Source organism: Drosophila eugracilis, unplaced genomic scaffold (genome assembly GCF_018153835.1).
Source record: "Drosophila eugracilis isolate 14026-0451.02 unplaced genomic scaffold, ASM1815383v1 contig_47, whole genome shotgun sequence".
Classification (NCBI taxonomy): domain Eukaryota; kingdom Metazoa; phylum Arthropoda; class Insecta; order Diptera; family Drosophilidae; genus Drosophila; species Drosophila eugracilis.
The window spans coordinates 1,590,634-1,608,543 of NW_024573338.1; the positions used below are offsets into that span (position 1 = coordinate 1,590,634).

At 39.5% G+C, this 17,910-nt stretch overlaps 3 protein-coding genes and 2 non-coding genes across 6 annotated transcripts; all 5 read left to right on the plus strand.

Annotated features, from left to right (window-relative positions):
* The first annotated feature begins 62 nt into the window (after nucleotides 1-62).
* On the plus strand, nucleotides 63-4,382 carry LOC108109474 (dual specificity mitogen-activated protein kinase kinase 4). The gene is made up of 5 exons (XM_017217998.2): nucleotides 63-378; nucleotides 543-1,381; nucleotides 1,440-1,580; nucleotides 1,847-1,932; nucleotides 1,996-4,382. The coding sequence occupies exons 1-5, from the start codon at nucleotides 348-350 to the stop codon at nucleotides 2,168-2,170; spliced, it is 1,272 nt and encodes a 423-aa protein (XP_017073487.1). The 5' UTR covers nucleotides 63-347; the 3' UTR covers nucleotides 2,171-4,382.
* Nucleotides 4,383-5,497: 1,115 nt separating this feature from the next.
* LOC108109429 (probable cytochrome P450 313b1) lies at nucleotides 5,498-7,559 on the plus strand. Of its 2 annotated transcripts, none has more exons than XM_017217928.1 (7): nucleotides 5,498-5,609; nucleotides 5,664-5,901; nucleotides 5,956-6,345; nucleotides 6,402-6,471; nucleotides 6,549-6,675; nucleotides 6,740-6,919; nucleotides 6,972-7,559. In XM_017217928.1, exons 2-7 carry the CDS (start codon nucleotides 5,748-5,750, stop codon nucleotides 7,557-7,559), a joined length of 1,509 nt encoding a protein of 502 aa, XP_017073417.1. In that variant the 5' UTR covers nucleotides 5,498-5,609; nucleotides 5,664-5,747. The 2 variants fall into 2 exon arrangements, with proteins under 2 accessions (XP_017073417.1, XP_017073418.1); XM_017217929.1 differs by having other exon boundaries at nucleotides 5,594-5,609; nucleotides 5,673-5,901.
* A 699-nt stretch (nucleotides 7,560-8,258) lies between these two features.
* Trnay-gua lies at nucleotides 8,259-8,351 on the plus strand. The gene is made up of 2 exons: nucleotides 8,259-8,295; nucleotides 8,316-8,351. It is a non-coding gene; the product is annotated as a tRNA-Tyr (tRNA).
* Nucleotides 8,352-8,783: 432 nt separating this feature from the next.
* On the plus strand, nucleotides 8,784-8,876 carry Trnay-gua. Its single transcript has 2 exons — nucleotides 8,784-8,820; nucleotides 8,841-8,876. It is a non-coding gene; the product is annotated as a tRNA-Tyr (tRNA).
* Nucleotides 8,877-16,305: 7,429 nt separating this feature from the next.
* On the plus strand, nucleotides 16,306-17,910 carry LOC108109449 (putative odorant receptor 85e). Its single transcript, XM_017217948.2, has 3 exons — nucleotides 16,306-17,093; nucleotides 17,232-17,772; nucleotides 17,836-17,910. The coding sequence occupies exons 1-3, from the start codon at nucleotides 16,306-16,308 to the stop codon at nucleotides 17,908-17,910; spliced, it is 1,404 nt and encodes a 467-aa protein (XP_017073437.1).

The following is a 17,910-nucleotide window of genomic DNA, read 5'->3' on the forward strand; positions in this document are numbered from 1 at the left end:
TTTAGTAGAAAGGAAATTTTTGTGTGAAAAACCAGGGATGGTCAAAACCATTTGGTGGTCAAATGCAGTTTCACCGTCTGGTAACACTGTTTTTAGTTGCTATTTATGTAAATGTTTAGCGAAATTGCGGAAAAAGTGCATATCAGTGCGCTCGATTGCTGAAAAAGTAGTTGCGTTGCATCCGGCGAAGAGCCCATCAAAAGCGGCCCAGTAACCAAGAGACCGGAAGGCCAAAGGAGCCTCAAATCGACGTGTTGTATTCGGGGCGCGGCGCCTGAAGAAAACGGACAAAACATCCTTAAGACAGCCACACAAAGGGACATCGATACTTTCAGCCACCACACACAATGGCCGAACGACCGAAAAATTTGTTTGCAAGTGAGTTACCCCTGTGGTTTCGTACAGCCCACGCGTTTCACACACATGCAGATAAGGAGGTACACACACTCCATGGGTGACGCATAGTTGGTGAATCGGGTGGAGCGGTGATAAGGTTAAATGATCTATAAAAACTCCTACATTCTCTCATTTTACTTTTTTAGCCGGATCAAGTCGCTCCCGCAATCCCCCGGATCAGCTCAGCCTGAACAACCTCAGCATTCGCCATCCGCCCTCGTCAACGTCGTCCACTTCGTCGGGATCCACATCCTCGGGCTCAAGTTCCTCATCGCAGCATAACCATGTAACCCGCTGTTTTGGTGCCCAGCAACCACAACAGGCTCCACCGGTCACCAGTCATGTGCCCGTAGTACCAGCTACTTCGAGCAGCAGTGCCGCTGATCGTCACCGGGAACGTATCCGCCAGCAGGCCTGCGGAAAACTACAATTCGGCGAGGGCGCCGCCAATACACACACTTTCACTTCGGACGATCTCGAGGATGAGGGCGAAATCGGGCGTGGAGCCTTCGGAGCTGTAAACAAGATGATCTTTAAAAAACTGGACAAGGTAATGGCCGTTAAACGCATTCGGTCCACCGTCGACGAGAAGGAACAGAAGCAGCTTCTTATGGATCTCGAGGTGGTCATGAAGTCCAACGAATGCATTTATATCGTTCAGTTTTATGGCGCGCTGTTTAAAGAGGGTGACTGCTGGATTTGCATGGAACTGATGGACACCTCGTTGGACAAGTTTTACAAGTACATTTACGAGAAGCAGCAGCGACACATTCCTGAGTCCATACTGGCCAAAATCACGGTTGCCACGGTGAATGCCCTTAACTATTTAAAGGAGGAGCTTAAAATCATTCACCGAGATGTGAAGCCAAGCAATATTTTGTTGCACCGTCGGGGTGATATAAAGCTGTGTGATTTTGGCATTTCGGGTCAGCTGGTTGACTCAATTGCAAAGACCAAGGATGCGGGCTGCAGGCCCTACATGGCGGTAATGAAAATCATATAAATTCTAAAGTTGTTTACTATAATTTTATCTTTATGTGCAGCCGGAACGCATTGATCCGGAGCGTGCCAAGGGCTACGATGTACGGAGTGATGTTTGGTCTTTGGGTATTACTTTGATGGAGGTAGCTACCGGCAATTTTCCGTACCGCAAATGGGACTCGGTCTTCGAGCAGTTGTGTCAGGTAAGTCTACAATGTCTATGAAATATTTGTTAGGAAGCTTTCAGATTAAAATATATGAATCATTTCGACGAGATACGACCATAATGTTCTATCTTGTGCCCTTTGTTAGCTAAATCTTAGAGAGATAACGTAACGTAACGTCATTATATTTAGCGTTTAACTAATCGAGTTTTATAACTTTAGCATAGTGGAATATCTTTGATCGCGATATGGAATTAAAAGCACTAAACGGTTTTTATTATTAATAACATTTACATTCTGTTTAGGTTGTGCAAGGAGAACCGCCGCGCCTATTGACATCCTACAACGGAATGGAGTTCTCCAAAGAGTTTGTGGACTTTGTCAATACTTGGTATGCACTGATAGAAACTAAGACACTTTAAAACTAAATCTAATGATTTCTAAACATATTTAGCCTAATTAAAAAGGAGAGTGATCGGCCCAAATATAGCCGACTGTTGGAGATGCCCTTCATTCGTCGCGGTGAGACGAGCCACACCGATGTAGCCGTGTACGTGGCCGATATCCTGGAGTCGATGGAGAAGGATGGAATAACGCAGTTTACGGCCAACCAGCAGGCCGAGAGTTAATCACCCTCTGCAAAGAAGCAAGTCATAAATTAACTAAGAATCAACAACAACACAGCAACAAGATAACTAAGCAGAAGCGGAGCCGAGAAAATTTAAATTGTTGTCTACTTTGTAGCATTCGTAGAAAACCTAGCGCATATTTTGTTAAACAGAAAAACAAAACAAAGCGAAAAGTGTGTAAGCTGATAGTAAGCAAAATGTGTGTATAGTTTAAAAGTCCCTAAAAACAGCCTATTGTAATTCAAGAATTTTTGTATTCGCAGTTTTGTGCGTTTAATTTTTGTGTTTAAAATAAATTTTGTGTTAAAAACAGGCATACAGCGGGTTATAGTCGAGTATTTCGGCCAATAATTTGACCAGTTTAGGACGCCCAGCTTAATGCGTTTTTACCTTTAGTCAAGCGAGCATTTTATAATCCGGTTGATTTATCTATCATTATTGATGATACAAGACCAATTCGTAATGCATTTTGCGTTAATAAGCAACTACATGCAAAACATAAGCAATATTTGTAAAAAAAAACTTCGTTGAAACGAAGCTTAACTACCCATACAAACTAACAGAAACACCAAGACGCGTTAAAATGCGTAAAAAAAAAACAATAGTTCAAAAAAGACTATTGAATTATAAATTATTTATTGAACAGATTTTGTAATCCTATTATATTTTTTAATTTGCATATATGAAAATGATTGTGAAAAGCTTTAAATAATTGCCAAGCGGCTGAGATGTTTAAATTGTAGTAAAAATTATTGCAGAGAAATGCAAAATTAATCCCATAAAATATGAAATAATTAGCCACACAAATACACCAACACATCCACATACTACACACATATACACACACGTTTTTATGCGTAGTAATTAGTATTAAGCGAAGCAAAAATATTTAGCAAAAAGTTAAAGCTACAAAAAAGAAAAAAAAAACAAAAACAAGTCATGTGAAAACTGAAAATAAAACAAAATAAATGTATTGTGCCTAAGTATAAACCGAAATGATAAACACTCACCAAGAGAACTACAATTTAAATTTAATCAAAACTCATAAGCCATTTATAATCCTTAGCCTAGCTTTTAAACCCAAGCTTATATAGCCGTACTGCATACACTATGCCATCCTGCCCTCCCCCCTCAAAAAATTCACATCCACACAATTGCACCGTCTAAGTCCCCGTCTCAGAAAAACAACACAGAGAAAAAAAACAAAAAGAAAAACAAGTAAAAACTAAAACCAATGTTTTTTGATTAACATTTTTATGCAAGCGTCAATGTGAAAGCAAAGTTTATTTTGTATACATATATATACATGCATAATATATTTGCACGGGTTGCATATATAGAGTAAGCAATCAGCAAGAGCCCGCAGCCGTTTTCTTTTATTTTTTCAAAGTTTTATTTGCTAAATAAAATCCTACAGCATGCAGCATTTAGAGCGGAAATATATATACAAATATGACATACACATATATATTTTTATTAAGCCCACAAAACATCACAGAATTTGCAAATAGACTTGTCAAGTAATATTCGGCCAGCCGAGACCCTTGTTCGCCCTCTGGGAGAGTATTAATAACTATTGAAAGGGAGAGCATATTGCATTGGAATAATCTAAGACAACAGTTAATTCACATTCCATTCAGAAAACCATATTAGTGAAGGGCCTACATCATTGATCAAATAGTTTCTATAGTTGCTGAGAAAATATGACAATGGTGGCATACTAACTGACCGCAATGTTGAATTTAATTACCCTAATCAAGCAGGGCATATAGTTGAAAACAATTACCTAAGTACTTGGGCAGATCACTTTTGATATAACTAGAGGTAGAAATAATAATTAAAATAATCATATTATACAACTCATGTGTAATGCCAGGAATAATGCAATCGCGAGTCGTCAATATGTTTGACAATAAATGGAGTATAATTTATTTGTAAAGTAAGAAAAACTGAACGTCCCTTGAGAGGGCTTATGGGCAAAGGGCATATGGATTGTGTATATATGGTAGATATACTAAGGATACATTTGACTGGCAAATATTTATATACTAATCAATGAACTAACAGCAAGTCAAGTATAATACTTATGTCTATCAATCCCCAAACTCAAATTCCAAATGAAATTTAACACCAAAAAAAGAAAATCCCCAAGGATTGGCTTCCATTGATCCAAGGCCTTTGAATAAAATTAAATCGCAAATTTATGCCATAACCTAAAGCTCTTAACTAAATCTAATCAATGACAAAACTGGAAACGCAACGTCCACAACAATATTAATATTTGCAAACTTTTAAACCTAGCTTACACATAAGAGAGTGCTAAATTTTCGGAATATTTGTGCGGAACCCAGTATTCGGGTCCAGATCCTAAGTAAAAGCCCATTCCAGAATCAGGAGGAGACTCGCTCACTCAACACTTAGCGCACTAAGTTTTACTAAACTAACAACAGTCTATATAAATAAACCCGGCTTGTGTCTCCAACTCGGTAAGAAATAATACCAACTTAATAAAGGATAATCAAGTACCGAATGGGAACTATTCAAAGTCATGGCAAATACACACAGATAAATAACATAGAAGAACTGTTGAACAAAATTGAGAAAGCAAAACACCACAAATAAAACAATTTGTAAAAATATTAATAGCAAATAAAAATTATAATTCAAAAACTCAATTAATGCGTAATAGCTGTGTAAATGCTGTTCTGATTGGGCATTGGGATTCATGGCCGGACACTCCCACCCAACTGTCGTGTCCGAGGGCAGAATTTGCCATCAATTACTTCAGTTCACATATAAGGATAATCCAAGAAGAGTCAAATTGTTAAGGTAAAGTTGCTGCTCTTCTAATATGGGTTATTTGGATTTATTTATAAAATGAATTTTTATTTTATAAGATGAGCATTTAAGTATTACGATTTATTGGTCACAAAAAATATACTTTCTTATGATTTCTTTAGTTTTATATTTATCATTAAAGACTGATTAGTAAATTCTTATATTTACCACCTTTTAGAGTTTTTCAGGGTATCTAAAATCACTTTAAAATCTTCTATTTTCTGTCATGTCTTTGGCCTGCTGCATATTGTTATTGACTGGCATAATTTTGAGAGGCACGCGACTGGAATCAAAATCGCCACCCAATCGAGAATCGCCCAACAATGTGGTGGGCATGAAAAGTACCGCATTAGAGCCGCTAATGCGTAATCCCCAGCTACGTTAATATGCATATGTAGCTGCAATCCCCTATTTTGACCGACTTATAGAAGAATAACAGTCGAAAAGCAGGAAAAGCAGATGAGTTGTGGTTGGAAAGCCTAGCGAAAAGGTTGTTTTTAAGAGCTTTGCCTGATACGAAATCATTTCGTAAAATTCCAATAAAAAATCAAACAATTAGTGTGGCTCTTCATTATTTTTATATTTTGGATATCCATTGACGGTTTGTATTATACATATAGAAAACTGAATGAAGCTCTGAGCTGAAAGTATATAGTTGGCTCAGACTACCTTTGAACGCCGTGCGTGGAGCAATTAAATTTTCGACTACGGATACTCGTCGACTCTGAGGTTCAACGACATGCTGGCCTGCATCATTTTAATCGGATGGCTGCTGATGGTTTGGATATACTTCCTGTGGAGCCGGCGAAGGTATTATAAAGCCGCATGGCAGTTACGTGGACCCATTGGCTGGCCGCTGATAGGCATGGGCTTACAGATGATGAACCCGGAGAGTAAGAGACGCAGAGGATTCCCTAAATTCACTAAATAACTGTTATTTTTGCCAGCCTTTTTGCAGTACATGGATGGCCTGTCACGACAATTTAAGGCTCCCTTTATTTCCTGGATGGGCACTAATTGTTTCCTCTACATCAACGATCCACACAGTGTGGAGCAGATTTTTAACTCGACACATTGCACCAATAAGGGGGATTTCTATCGATTCATAAGTTCGGCTATAGGTGATGGACTATTTACATCCAGTTCTCCTCGTTGGCACAAACATCGTCGCCTCATTAACCCCGCCTTTAGTCGCCAGATACTCAGCAACTTTCTGCCCATTTTTAATGCGGAGGCACAGGTCCTGCTGGAGAAGCTGGATATTGAAGGTGTACAGCATGGCAAGCGGCTAGAAATCTATCAAATCCTGAAGAAAATCGTCTTGGAAGCAGCTTGCCGTGGGTATTTATATATTCATTATTTATATTTTATACTTAAACTTAATGATTTACAGAGACAACGATGGGTAGGAAAATGAACTTCCAACACGACGGATCTATGGCAATATTTGAAGCTTATAATGGGTCTGTACAAGGAAGATTACTGAATTTTCTTTTCATATAATAAAAATAATAATAACAATATGTTCATATTTTTTCAGCTTAACCGAAGTGTGTGTGAAACGCATGTTGTCGCCCTGGCTTTATCCGGAGCTTTTATACCGACGTTCACGACTTTTTCGCCTGCAGCAAAAGGTTGTTGGCATACTCTTTGGGTTTATAGAACAGGTAAGCTGCTCATCCGATCAGAGTTCGAACCATGACCCCATACATGGGCACATTTTTTTGGCAGTTACTCGAACCGATTGTCTCGGTTGTGGCTGCCAATGCCAATCCGGAACAGCAGCGACCGGAACAGGAGATGAGAGGCAAGTCCAAGGCCATTTTTATCGAACAGGTGCGGGAGCATGTGGAACGCGGTCAGCTGAGTTGGCAGGATGTGAGGGATGAGGCCAATGTCACCATTGCGGCGGTAAGTAAGAATCTAATGAAAAGAGGTTTATGATTATGTTCCCGTTTTTTAGACTTTTGAAACCACATCGACGGCTTTATACTTCACCATTCTATGCCTGGCCATGCATCCTTGCTACCAGGAGAAGCTTTACGTGGAACTGGTAAGGGAGCTTCCACCTACAGGTGATATATCGTTGGAACAACTACAACGGCTGGAGTACACCGAAATGGTCATTAACGAGGCGATGCGCTTGTTTGCTCCTGTGCCCATGGTATTGCGATCGGCGGAACAGGATATCCACCTGAAGCGGGATGAGGAAGAGTTCCTTATCCCTCGTGGCACTCAGATCGGCATCGATATCTACAATATGCAGCGGGATGAACGAGTATGGGGTGCACTTTCGCGTACCTATAATCCGGAAGCGCATTTTGGATTGGACGCTCCACCAAGGCACGCCTTTGCCTTTGTTCCATTCACCAAGGGATTGCGCATGTGCATCGGCTATCGCTATGCCCAGATGCTGATGAAACTGCTGCTGGCCAGGATCTTTCGCAGCTATCGAATTAGCACCGAAGCCCGCCTGGAGGAACTGCTGGTCAAGGGTAATATCTCACTGAAGCTAAAGGATTATCCGCTGTGCCGAGTAGAGCGGAGATAACAGGATGGGTTGTGGGTTGCTGTAATTTTTCAATTAAAAATGCCATTTTTGTTGCATTTTTCCTGCGTAGGAAATTGAGTTTGTTTCATCTTTTGCTGTTGACCTCGTTAACGACGACCTCCTCCAACCCCTTTGCACAAATTGCCAGCTTGCAAATGGCTATAATGGATTTCAGTTTGCACTTGTTCGTGCTCACCCACAACTTTGAGCACACGTTGCGTATACGGAACATAATTGATTGAATTCCTTGAAAGGCTGTCCGTTGGGAGAGGATGGCAGTGGCTATCTATTGCAGCTGAGAGCTGGTCAAAGTTCCTGCCCTCGAAGAATTTGCCGAGGTGATTGCGAAGGGGGTCAAAACCATTCTGCCAGTTCATCACATTTCATTACGCGATTGAAAAGCTATTAACTTCTTTATTGAGAAATTTAGTTGAAAGTAAATGGAAAACATTTGTTACTTTTACCAAAAGATGACGATTATTATTATAACTTTACTTTTTTAATTAGGAATTGCATTGGTTGAATTATTTGAAGAACTTTTTATATGGATATATACCAAATTACACGTTGGATTTGTTATTTATAAACTTGTTTCTTATCAAAAAGTGACGTCATTGCGATCACAGTAGTTTCTTCAAGATAGTCGTCGTCTCGCTCGCACTTACACACAAAACGCACTTTGGTCACCCGAGTTTTCAACCTTCGATAGCTCAGTTGGTAGAGCGGTGGACTGTAGTTGGAAAACAAGCAATAGAAATCCATAGGTCGCTGGTTCAAATCCGGCTCGAAGGATTTTTTGAAGTGTTTTTTTGTTTTCACTGTTTTGTTTTTATTTTTTTAAATATACAATTTCATTTTATTATTAGTACAAAAAGAAACACTAATATTACCAAAATCACTCTTATTAAAAACGAAAGACGAAAAGTTTTGAAAAAATAAGTATTGTATTCAAAATACAAATTATTAAGATTTAAATACGAAAAGTAAAAATACATCATAAATATGATATTTTACCTTAGCAACCATTTTCTTTTTAGGTTATATATATTTTTAGGTTATATATATTATAATAGCTACAAGGTCATAAAATCGACTGGCCCCCATTCGAAATACTTGAAACTTTTATGAATGCTTTTAGCGAACCACGAAAATATTGCGAGTATATATAGAGTAAACATATAGCCAATGTAAAAACAAGATCTCTAATCCGTTGCCCCTCACCGACCTTCGATAGCTCAGTTGGTAGAGCGGTGGACTGTAGTTGGAAGACGTGCAATAGAAATCCATAGGTCGCTGGTTCAAATCCGGCTCGAAGGATTTTTTGTATATTTATTTTTTTTTAAAATATATTTTAACCAAGTTGTTTTAATTTTTTGAAGACGAGTATAATTAAATTTTTCATGAACTGAATACTAGTTAAAAATTTTTGATTTTACCGAATACTTAATATTCATTTTTAATTTTATCATATGTATGTATATTTTTTATTAGAATTAAATTTATTTGATAAAAAATTATTTTTTAAATAGAAAGTAACTATAAATTACAATAAAATAAAGTGTGATAAGAAACTCGAATGAGAATATAGTATGTTGGTCACTTGGTCATGTATTTGTTGCCGTATTAAATTACTTAATCATTGACTTGTTGCAAATACAATTTATCAACACTTTGCCGAGGTAATAATTCTATTTGCCACCCTACACCCTCTTAACGTTTCCCCTCACCAACCAACGCCTGACAAACGAATAGATTGCTGTCTGGGCAGCCTGCCTCCAGCCACCATTTCACTTCAAGCTCCACTGCCTGCAACGAAATATGCATAATTCAATAGCAGGAGCTGCGTCCTTGCCAACGTGAATCCTGTGGAATAAGGTAGTGTGAGGAGGGGAAAGACCCTCGACGGAAGCTGAAAAGTATGCAATAAGCGATTGCGACTCGTTAACGCTTCAAAATACAGCAAGGGACGGAGTGAGGAAAAATACAGCTGAGGTAAAAATAATAGGCGGCAGTGATGATTACCAAAATGGCTTCTGAGCATTTTTTAAATCTTATATTATATGATTTTATTTATAGATATAATAGATAGGTATATAATACATAAAACTTATTCAAGTTATTTTCTTCTTTCAGTGATTACTGTTATCAGAGGAGTTTGAAGTATCACTTCGTTATCGTGCTTCGGATTATTATTTTATTTTAAATATTTTGAACAAATATGTGATTGAATACAATATTTAATCTATTCTGTATTTATTAGCTTGGTTTTCTATTGGCCTAAAAACAACTGTATATACTTACTATTCGGTGAAGTATCTCCCGATGGGGATGGCTATGTAATCACAACATTAATCTAATACGCGTGTTTAGTGCGGCCTGGCGGGCATCCAACTTAATAATAGCTTTCGCAGCGCCTTGCAATAAGTAATTAAATCATTTACAACAAATCAAACTGACTGAAGAGCAAGACGAAGGACGACCAACTGTTCCCCTTCGTAAGCAAATAGTCGCCGGAGCTCACGGTCTGGCTTATTATTAATGAGAAAAACTTTTGCAAGTTTTCAATTAGTTACGCTCCCCTCTAGCGACTTGGCGCATAATCAAGACAAACGTTGGCTCATAATAAAATATTTAGTTGGATTTCCTTGGCCAGTCGCCGTAATTGACTGGCCACCAGTTATTTGTATAACAAGCCGGGACTTTGCTCGGTTTTACATTTGGATTCGGATTTGGATTCGGTTTCGGCTGATTACTGTGTTACTTGGGAGAGGCAGGAACCAGGCAACCTGGCTACCTGGCGAACCTGGCAAGGTCTGCTAATCCGAGTCGACAGCCTGCATAATGTGATTAATTGAATATTAGGGCAGCCAGGTGCTCGAATGCCAGGACTGGCCACAGCTTGGCTGTCTGGCGCCATATTAACCAGACCTTTCAGCTCACCTGCTTCACCTGTTGGCCTCCTGGTTGCAGTCAAGGTCTCCGCTTTCCACGTCAACTGATTCTTTCAATTCCAGACTGACGGCTTTGTTCGCCTGCATACCAAATGAGATTATAATGAGCACATATTCGGAGCACTAATTGGAGGACGATTTATTCAGAAATTCCAATTCTTGTTACTCTCAAGATTGATTAGATGCACTTTATAGATAAATTTTAAAGAGTTTATAATTACTATTTATCGTCAAAAAAGTCAGAATTTTGTTTATAACTATACCAAAAATAGTCGGAAAGTGGAATGTTATATCTTGTTCAGCTCGTAATTTAATTTATAGTAAAACTGCATTCCAGCCTTGAAAAGTCAATATTGGGCCATTTTTTGCAAAATTTGATGATGGTACCCCTTATCAAAAATGCGAAAATTGGCAAAAAATAGAATTTGTCGCATCAGACCTAAATTTATAGGGTTCTTAGAACTGATCGTTTTGAAAAGTCAATATTTGTCAATTTTTCGTCAAATTTGACGAAAATGCAAAAATGGCGAAAATAATGGAATTACCAAAAGCAAGCGGAAAGTTATACAAATGGTCAATATTGGTCGTTAGTTGCTTAAAACAGTTGTTCTTTTAGCTAATCGTTTTGTTTTTACTTATTAATGAGTTAAAGAAATCGAAGTGGTTCTGTAAAGATGGTTAAATATCGTTAAATATAACCTATCTGAAACAAGAGCAATATCAATGTTAGTGTTATATTTTATACGATTAATACTGGAACCATATAACTCTTTTCGGCTATGTGGGCTTTAATCGCACACAATTAATTGTAATTCCCTTTTGACACTTGCAAACAATTTTCCTTGATTTCCGCTGAACCGCAAAGCAGGTAACACTCGGCTGAGTTTTGTTAATGCAGCGCCTTCTAGTCTTCGTGTGTTTAGATGGGTTTTGTTTGCCTAACCGTGGGCGTTAATTACAGTAAGACATTTGTAAAGGGGCCCGCAGGAGCAACTAATAAAGCAAACACATTCTTGTAAGCTCAAAGTGGGCGGAAGTCGTGGGAGAGTAAGGGATTTCCCCCAAAAACCGCATTAACAAGCAGCTGCTGCTGCTGTTGCTATTGCTGCAGATCCAGGCAGTAATTAAGTTTACTCCCGTTTTACGAGACACGCGCCAAAGCAAATCCCGGCCACATTTACTAGGACAACAAACCGCGGAGTGGGGTGTGAGTGGGTGCGGCACAAGCGGTGGCGCCTCATCAATGTGATAATGCTAATTGTTATTGTAGTTCGGGCCGACGGTTGGCTGTCCTTGGTATGGGCGTGGCAAATGTTAGAAAGTGCCACCACTTACCTCAAATTGAATTAGCCTCATATGTGGCCTGTCAGTTGAGACAGTTTGCAACTTCCAAACTCAATTTGGCAGGTCGAAAAGTTTACTTTTCACTTGCAAAAAAACAGAGATGAAAAAGTGGCATAGCTTATAGTTGGGACATTTTGATCGTGGTAGTGGTGGTGGAGGGGGAGGGTGCTTAACTATTTTCTCGGGGGCACCGCCAAACGAAATCACAGCAAAAATATTTAACAAAATTGCATTAGGAACTTTTTTGCCAGGCAGCACAAAATTGCCGAACAAAACGACCTAACAAACTGTGCAAATTCTAAGTCAGGCCTTCGAGGGATGTCAGCTATGCGAGTCGAGCATTTGTACTCCGGCAGTTTGTGTTCATCGTATCAGTTGCCAACTTAACCAAAAGTTTAAAGAATCTCCTGTATTTCCGCCCACCTCTTGGGAAACAGACTTATTGGAGCTTAACCCCTTGGTGTTTGGGATACCATGAAGAGGAGTGAATTTAAATCACATTTAATAAGACAATTCTTATAAAACAACCATTTATTCTAGATCATATATCTATTCCTTCTCAATAACATTAATAATTATATTCTGAATATAGCTTTAGAGCAATATATCATCATAATGATTACCAAAACCCAATTTATTTTCAAATTTATTGTATTATGCAAATAATGTTTGCAAGAACTTTATGACTTGGCCATGAAATCCAAATGAAATAAATTATTAAAACGATTTAAATTGAACTTAGTAAAAAGTGTAAGTAAAAGTTTTTCTATCAATTCGAAATGGGCTGCTGTAGGGTTAACAGGCCCTCATAAAAGTGGAAATGTGTTGAACCTTAACCTCCCTGGAGTGAAGAAAGTTTTTCGCTTGTTGTTTGACAAATTGTTTTGTGCAGCGGCCGAAGGAAATAAAAGGCAACATTCGACTGTAAAGCGGATGAGAAGTGGGCGGAGTGGGTGGAGTTGGGGTGGACAACTGGCGGAAGACTTGGCCATCAATGTGTAATGAATGTGGCCGGGGTTATCGAGGCGAGAGCAAAGTTTAAAGCGCGAACAAGAGCGGCAAAAAACAATGACAGGCGTTGCCAGCAGCCAGTCCTCTTCCGATCCTGTTCCTGTTTTCCCATTTTCCACTTCTCATTTCCATTTCATTTTACGCTTTTCCATCAGTACTTCCTTTTTTTACTCTAGCTTAGGGTATTAAAAACTTTTAAAGTTTAGAGTCAGAAAACTACTTCCTTTCATGAAATATTAAAGTGAATTAAAATAAATATTTTATAAAGTGCGTCTTTCAAGTTAAAAGATCTTAAGCTGGGATTATCATTTCAAGCTATAGACTGCTTAGTTATTATTTTATAAGTAACTTGAGATATAAGTTTCACTTTTATCCTGAAAGGGTATTTTAATCCTCGGATTCCCGGAAAACCTTTTTCTCCTTGTTCAGTGCCAGTTGGGAAACTTTTACCGCTCGCTGTTTACCGTCGCCCTGCGGCTGCAGTGCCGCATAAATTAGCAAACATGAGGCGAGCGGAGCGCGTGACTGTAGGACCTTTGGCAAAAGAGTGGCTTGAACCACACCCCATCTTTCACCCAACCAACCTGCCACCTTGCCACCCAAATGACCAACTGATTGACCCGCCGGTTCCGCTTTTCCCGCTTGTCTGTCGACAGCAAATTAGCGATGTCCATGTGGTCCACTCTCTCTCGCTCATCGCCCATAGCTGGCCATCACCTCTGCCCCTGCAACACTCAATAGCAATTACAGCGTTTGGCCCCCGCCGAAAAATTGGCCAGCGCAATTAATTAAAAAGTTTGCTGCACAATGCAATCGCACCCAGATCCCCAGGAAATCCGAAATAAAATGGTCTGCGGGGATGGCCACGCAAAGCTCTAAAAATATTTTTACAGGTGGCAAGGGGAATTCATTTTATTTTCATCTACTCGTACGTTGCGACATTTAATTAAAAACTCTGCATACGCCAGGTGCCAATTTTTTTTGTAAATTTTATTTTATCACTGGATTACGGGAATATATAATGAATAAGTATTAAATTGTGTACGAGAATGTTTATGAAAAAGAAGATTAAAATATGAAAAAGAGATTTGCGGGCAAAACTATTTCAATCAATTTTTGACACACATTCACTATTCTCGAAAAAAGGTTATTTTTAACCTTGCAAGTGTTCTTTTTTGTACAAAGATTATGTATTGGTTTTAAAATGCAAATAAATTTCAGTTAATGGATTTTTATGAAATTGGTTATGTCTAAAAGAAAAGGAAAAACCTTTGAATGGAAAAAAAATGTTTATAAATATGCAAAAGTTCTTTAATTTTGTGTTTTATAATTTAACAATTTATATTTATATAGAAAAATTTTAGCCTCAGACAGCATAAGTTACATCCAAAGTTTGCCCTATAAATAAACCCAAAATCAGAGTTAACGGAAATAAAAATTCACAGATTAAGCATACGACGCGTGTGACGGCAATTAAGGCGACACCACAAATGCTGAGCATCTTAAAAGTAATTTCGTTTCAGATATGAGTGAAATTGTATCTTATGCGCTGTCTTCTTAGAAAAATCTCCCCCAAAACGTATTTTGTTGTTGTAATTTTCATAAAAATTATGCAGATTAAATGTGGCAGCCAAGTTTGTTTAGCCCGGCGAGTGACATTAAACTCGCATAAGGCGCATCGACGGAGACAACAAAGATGCCTAAATAATAAAGGCAACCTGAGCAAGTTGAGTTCTTGTGGGACGTCGCACAAGTTGATTGAATAAATCACAGCAGGTGAATTTCACTCGAAACAACTCTCGACATGCGTGAGAACAGGCTGACAGACTTGCAAGAAAAAAATAAAGTTAAGTTAAAGTAAAATAAAAACCTGGATTGGGGGAGCATGCATATATAATGAAACCGACTGACACGTAAAACGAATTGCCAAAAGGAGCCACAGGACGCAGGACGCATGGGGGACTGTAAAGTTTTTTTTTACCATTTACAGCCCGACAACAATTTGGCCAAGTAGCTGCCAAGCACCAGAGATAACTCAGACATAAACCCGCGGGCCTGCCAGCCTGAACCGTCCATTTCAGATCCCCATTTTTGGCCAACAATGTGTAACAATTTTTCGGGAAATAAAAAAAGAAAGAGAGAAAGCCTGCAGGGACTTAAATTAGTTTGCATTTATATTGGTGGGAGTCGGTCAAAAGTTGCAAATACACTTGTCAACCTCAACCGTTCGCTAAATATTTTGTAGAATTAATTGCATGTCGCTGGGGGCTAATTAAATGCTTGGTTGGCACCACTAATTTACATGATCACGACACGCCAACATATGGCTTGTGCTTTTTGCCACCTGCAAGGTGTGCGAAGTTCACTTGGCAATTAGCATTTTCTATGAGCCATTTCACCCGTTTCCTTTCATCGCTCTTCACTCTCTCTCTCTCTCTATCCTCCCTCTGCAATGTTGAATGTTGCCACGAATGCCACGAAGCTCTGGGGCAATTAGACGTGGGTAATAAACCTCTATGGATTTTCACATTCATATTCAATAAATGCAAATTGCGCGGCAATTATTTTTAAGGATATTTCTGTCGCTCGAAGGTCAAGTTTGACGTTATCCAGGGGCCCCCTGTATGTAATGCAAAATTGCGTAATTACAATTAAAAGGAGAGGTTACTGGTAATATGAACACATATTAAAAGCCATTTGTCTGCGGTTTTAGACTGTTTGTATTTATTTTCGCACCAGAAGTTTAATTTATGCCGTGAAGAGTTGTTATTGTTATTTATAGGCATTAATTAAGGAAAAGCGTGAAAATGAATGTGAAATGCATGGTTATTTTTCATTGCATTTCTTATTATTTGTTGGTTTGCCCTTGAAAATATTAAAAGCCATTAAAGATTATATTAATGACTGATTCTTACAAAAATGAATATGCCATGTAAACATAAAAATGTTCAATTTTTGGTTGTGTTCAATCTCTAACTTTGTATTTCCAAATATTTGGGAAACTTTTCCAAACTTTTCTTTAAAAAGTCATTTACTTGGTTAATTAGAAACCACGCCCAGCCAGACACCTTTAATTCCAATAAGCATAAGCAGACATAGAACAACCTTTAAAACCCTTTTTCGACTTTAAGTAACAACCTTGAACCCATTGTAAATTATAAATTATAAACTACAAGTTCGTATTAAAATTAAGTTTTAGATTTCGAAATATTCGCCAACTTTGCCGAGCGTCCTTTCACGGGGCAATTAGGCATTTAGTCGGTTAATTATGAGCCACGCCCAGCCAGACACCTTTCCATAAAAAGTAGGCGACTCTCGGAGGGGAAAACTTTTAAAAACTCATTAATGCATAAATTTAGAGGCCTTTAAATAGGAGCTCCAAGAGACTCAAGCAGCCCATAAGTAGTTCGATTTTGTCTGACATTCCGGAAATCCAGTCGATGGCCAGTCTTCAGTTTCACGGCAACGTCAATGCGAACATCAGGTATGATGTTAGCCTGGATCCGGCAAGGGAATCGAATCTTTTCGGCCTTCTGATGGGACTACAGTTGGCCATGGGAATGGAACCGAATCCTAGGTTACCAAAATGGTGGCCAAAATGGTTGAACCTTGGAGGCAAATTCCTGGCCAAATTCTATTGCTCTATGGTGATTTTTACATCGCTGCATTTGGGAGTCCTTTTCACAAAGACCACACTGGATGTTTTGCCGACGGGAGAGCTGCAGGCCATAACCGATGCCCTCACCATGACCATAATATACTTTTTTACCGGCTATGGGACAATCTACTGGTGTGTTCGCTCCCGGCGCCTTTTGCTATACATGGAGCACATCAACCGCGAATATCGCCACCATTCGCTGGCCGGGGTGACCTTTGTGAGCAGCCATGCGGCCTTCAGGAAGTCCTGGAACTTCACGGCCGTGTGGATAATGGCCTGCCTGCTGGGCGTGATCACCTGGGGCGTAACGCCGTTGATACTGGGCATCCGGATGTTGCCGCTGCAGTGTTGGTATCCCTTCGACGCCTTGGCCCCCGTCACATATTCGGCCATGTATGCCACCCAGCTTTTTGGTCAGGTCCTGGTGGGCGTGACCTTTGGCTTCGGGGGATCACTGTTCGTTACCCTCAGTTTGCTGTTGCTGGGGCAGTTCGATGTGCTCTACTGTAGTCTAAAGAATCTGGATGCCCATGCCAGGTTGCTATCCGGGGAGTCCGTAAATGGCCTGAGGTATGTATTAGTAACCAGGTGAATGAGAAATCTCAACAAGCTTTTTTAGGAATAATATATATTCCTTCTGTGTCCCTGATCCTTTATGAACTAAAATCTCTGTCAGCAGTTTCATAAATGCAATATTTTCCCTTTCAGGTTGCTGCAAGAGGAATTGCTGCTAGAGGACTCCACCAGGGAGTTGAATCAGTATGCCGTTCTGCAAGAGCACCCTACAGATTTGCTGATGATGTTGGCAGGACGCCAATCTCCTGGCCCTGGAAATGCGTTCCATAGTGCTCTGGTGGAATGCGTTCGACTGCATCGCTTCATCCTGCATTGTTCGTTGGAGTTGGAGAACCTTTTCAGTCCATATTGTCTGGTCAAGTCCCTGCAAATCACCTTTCAGCTCTGCCTTCTGGTCTTTGTGGGCGTTTCGGGAACCCGGGAGGTCCTGCGAATAGTCAACCAGTTGCAATATTTGGGCCTGACCCTTTTTGAGCTTCTGATGTTCACCTATTGCGGCGAGTTGCTGAGTCGGCATAGTATACGATCCGGCGATGCCTTCTGGCGGGGTTCTTGGTGGAAGCATGCCCATTTCATTCGCCAGGACATCCTCATCTTCCTGGTCAACAGTCGACGGGCTGTTCATGTGACCGCTGGCAAGTTTTATGTGATGGATGTTAATCGTTTGAGATCGGTTAGTGTTGTTATAAACCAAATTCCAGACTCCATTACAAAATACCAAATTCTTATCTTTCAGGTTATTACGCAGGCCTTTAGCTTCTTGACTTTACTACAAAAGTTGGCTGCCAAGAAGGCCGAAACAGAGCTCTAA

Coding starts and splice junctions, on each gene's coding strand:
- LOC108109474 (XM_017217998.2), top strand. CDS start 348: ATGGCCGAACGACCGAAAAATTTGTTTGCAA. Junction 1,382..1,439: donor GCTGCAGGCCCTACATGGCG/GTAATGAAAATC, acceptor CTTTATGTGCAG/CCGGAACGCATTGATCCGGA. Junction 1,581..1,846: donor TCTTCGAGCAGTTGTGTCAG/GTAAGTCTACAA, acceptor CATTCTGTTTAG/GTTGTGCAAGGAGAACCGCC.
- LOC108109429 (XM_017217928.1), top strand. CDS start 5,748: ATGCTGGCCTGCATCATTTTAATCGGATGGCTGCTGATGGTTTGGATA. Junction 6,346..6,401: donor CGTCTTGGAAGCAGCTTGCC/GTGGGTATTTAT, acceptor AATGATTTACAG/AGACAACGATGGGTAGGAAA. Junction 6,472..6,548: donor ATATTTGAAGCTTATAATGG/GTCTGTACAAGG, acceptor ATATTTTTTCAG/CTTAACCGAAGTGTGTGTGA.
- LOC108109449 (XM_017217948.2), top strand. CDS start 16,306: ATGGCCAGTCTTCAGTTTCACGGCAACGTCAATGCGAACATCAGGTAT. Junction 17,094..17,231: donor GAGTCCGTAAATGGCCTGAG/GTATGTATTAGT, acceptor TTTCCCTTTCAG/GTTGCTGCAAGAGGAATTGC. Junction 17,773..17,835: donor ATGTTAATCGTTTGAGATCG/GTTAGTGTTGTT, acceptor CTTATCTTTCAG/GTTATTACGCAGGCCTTTAG.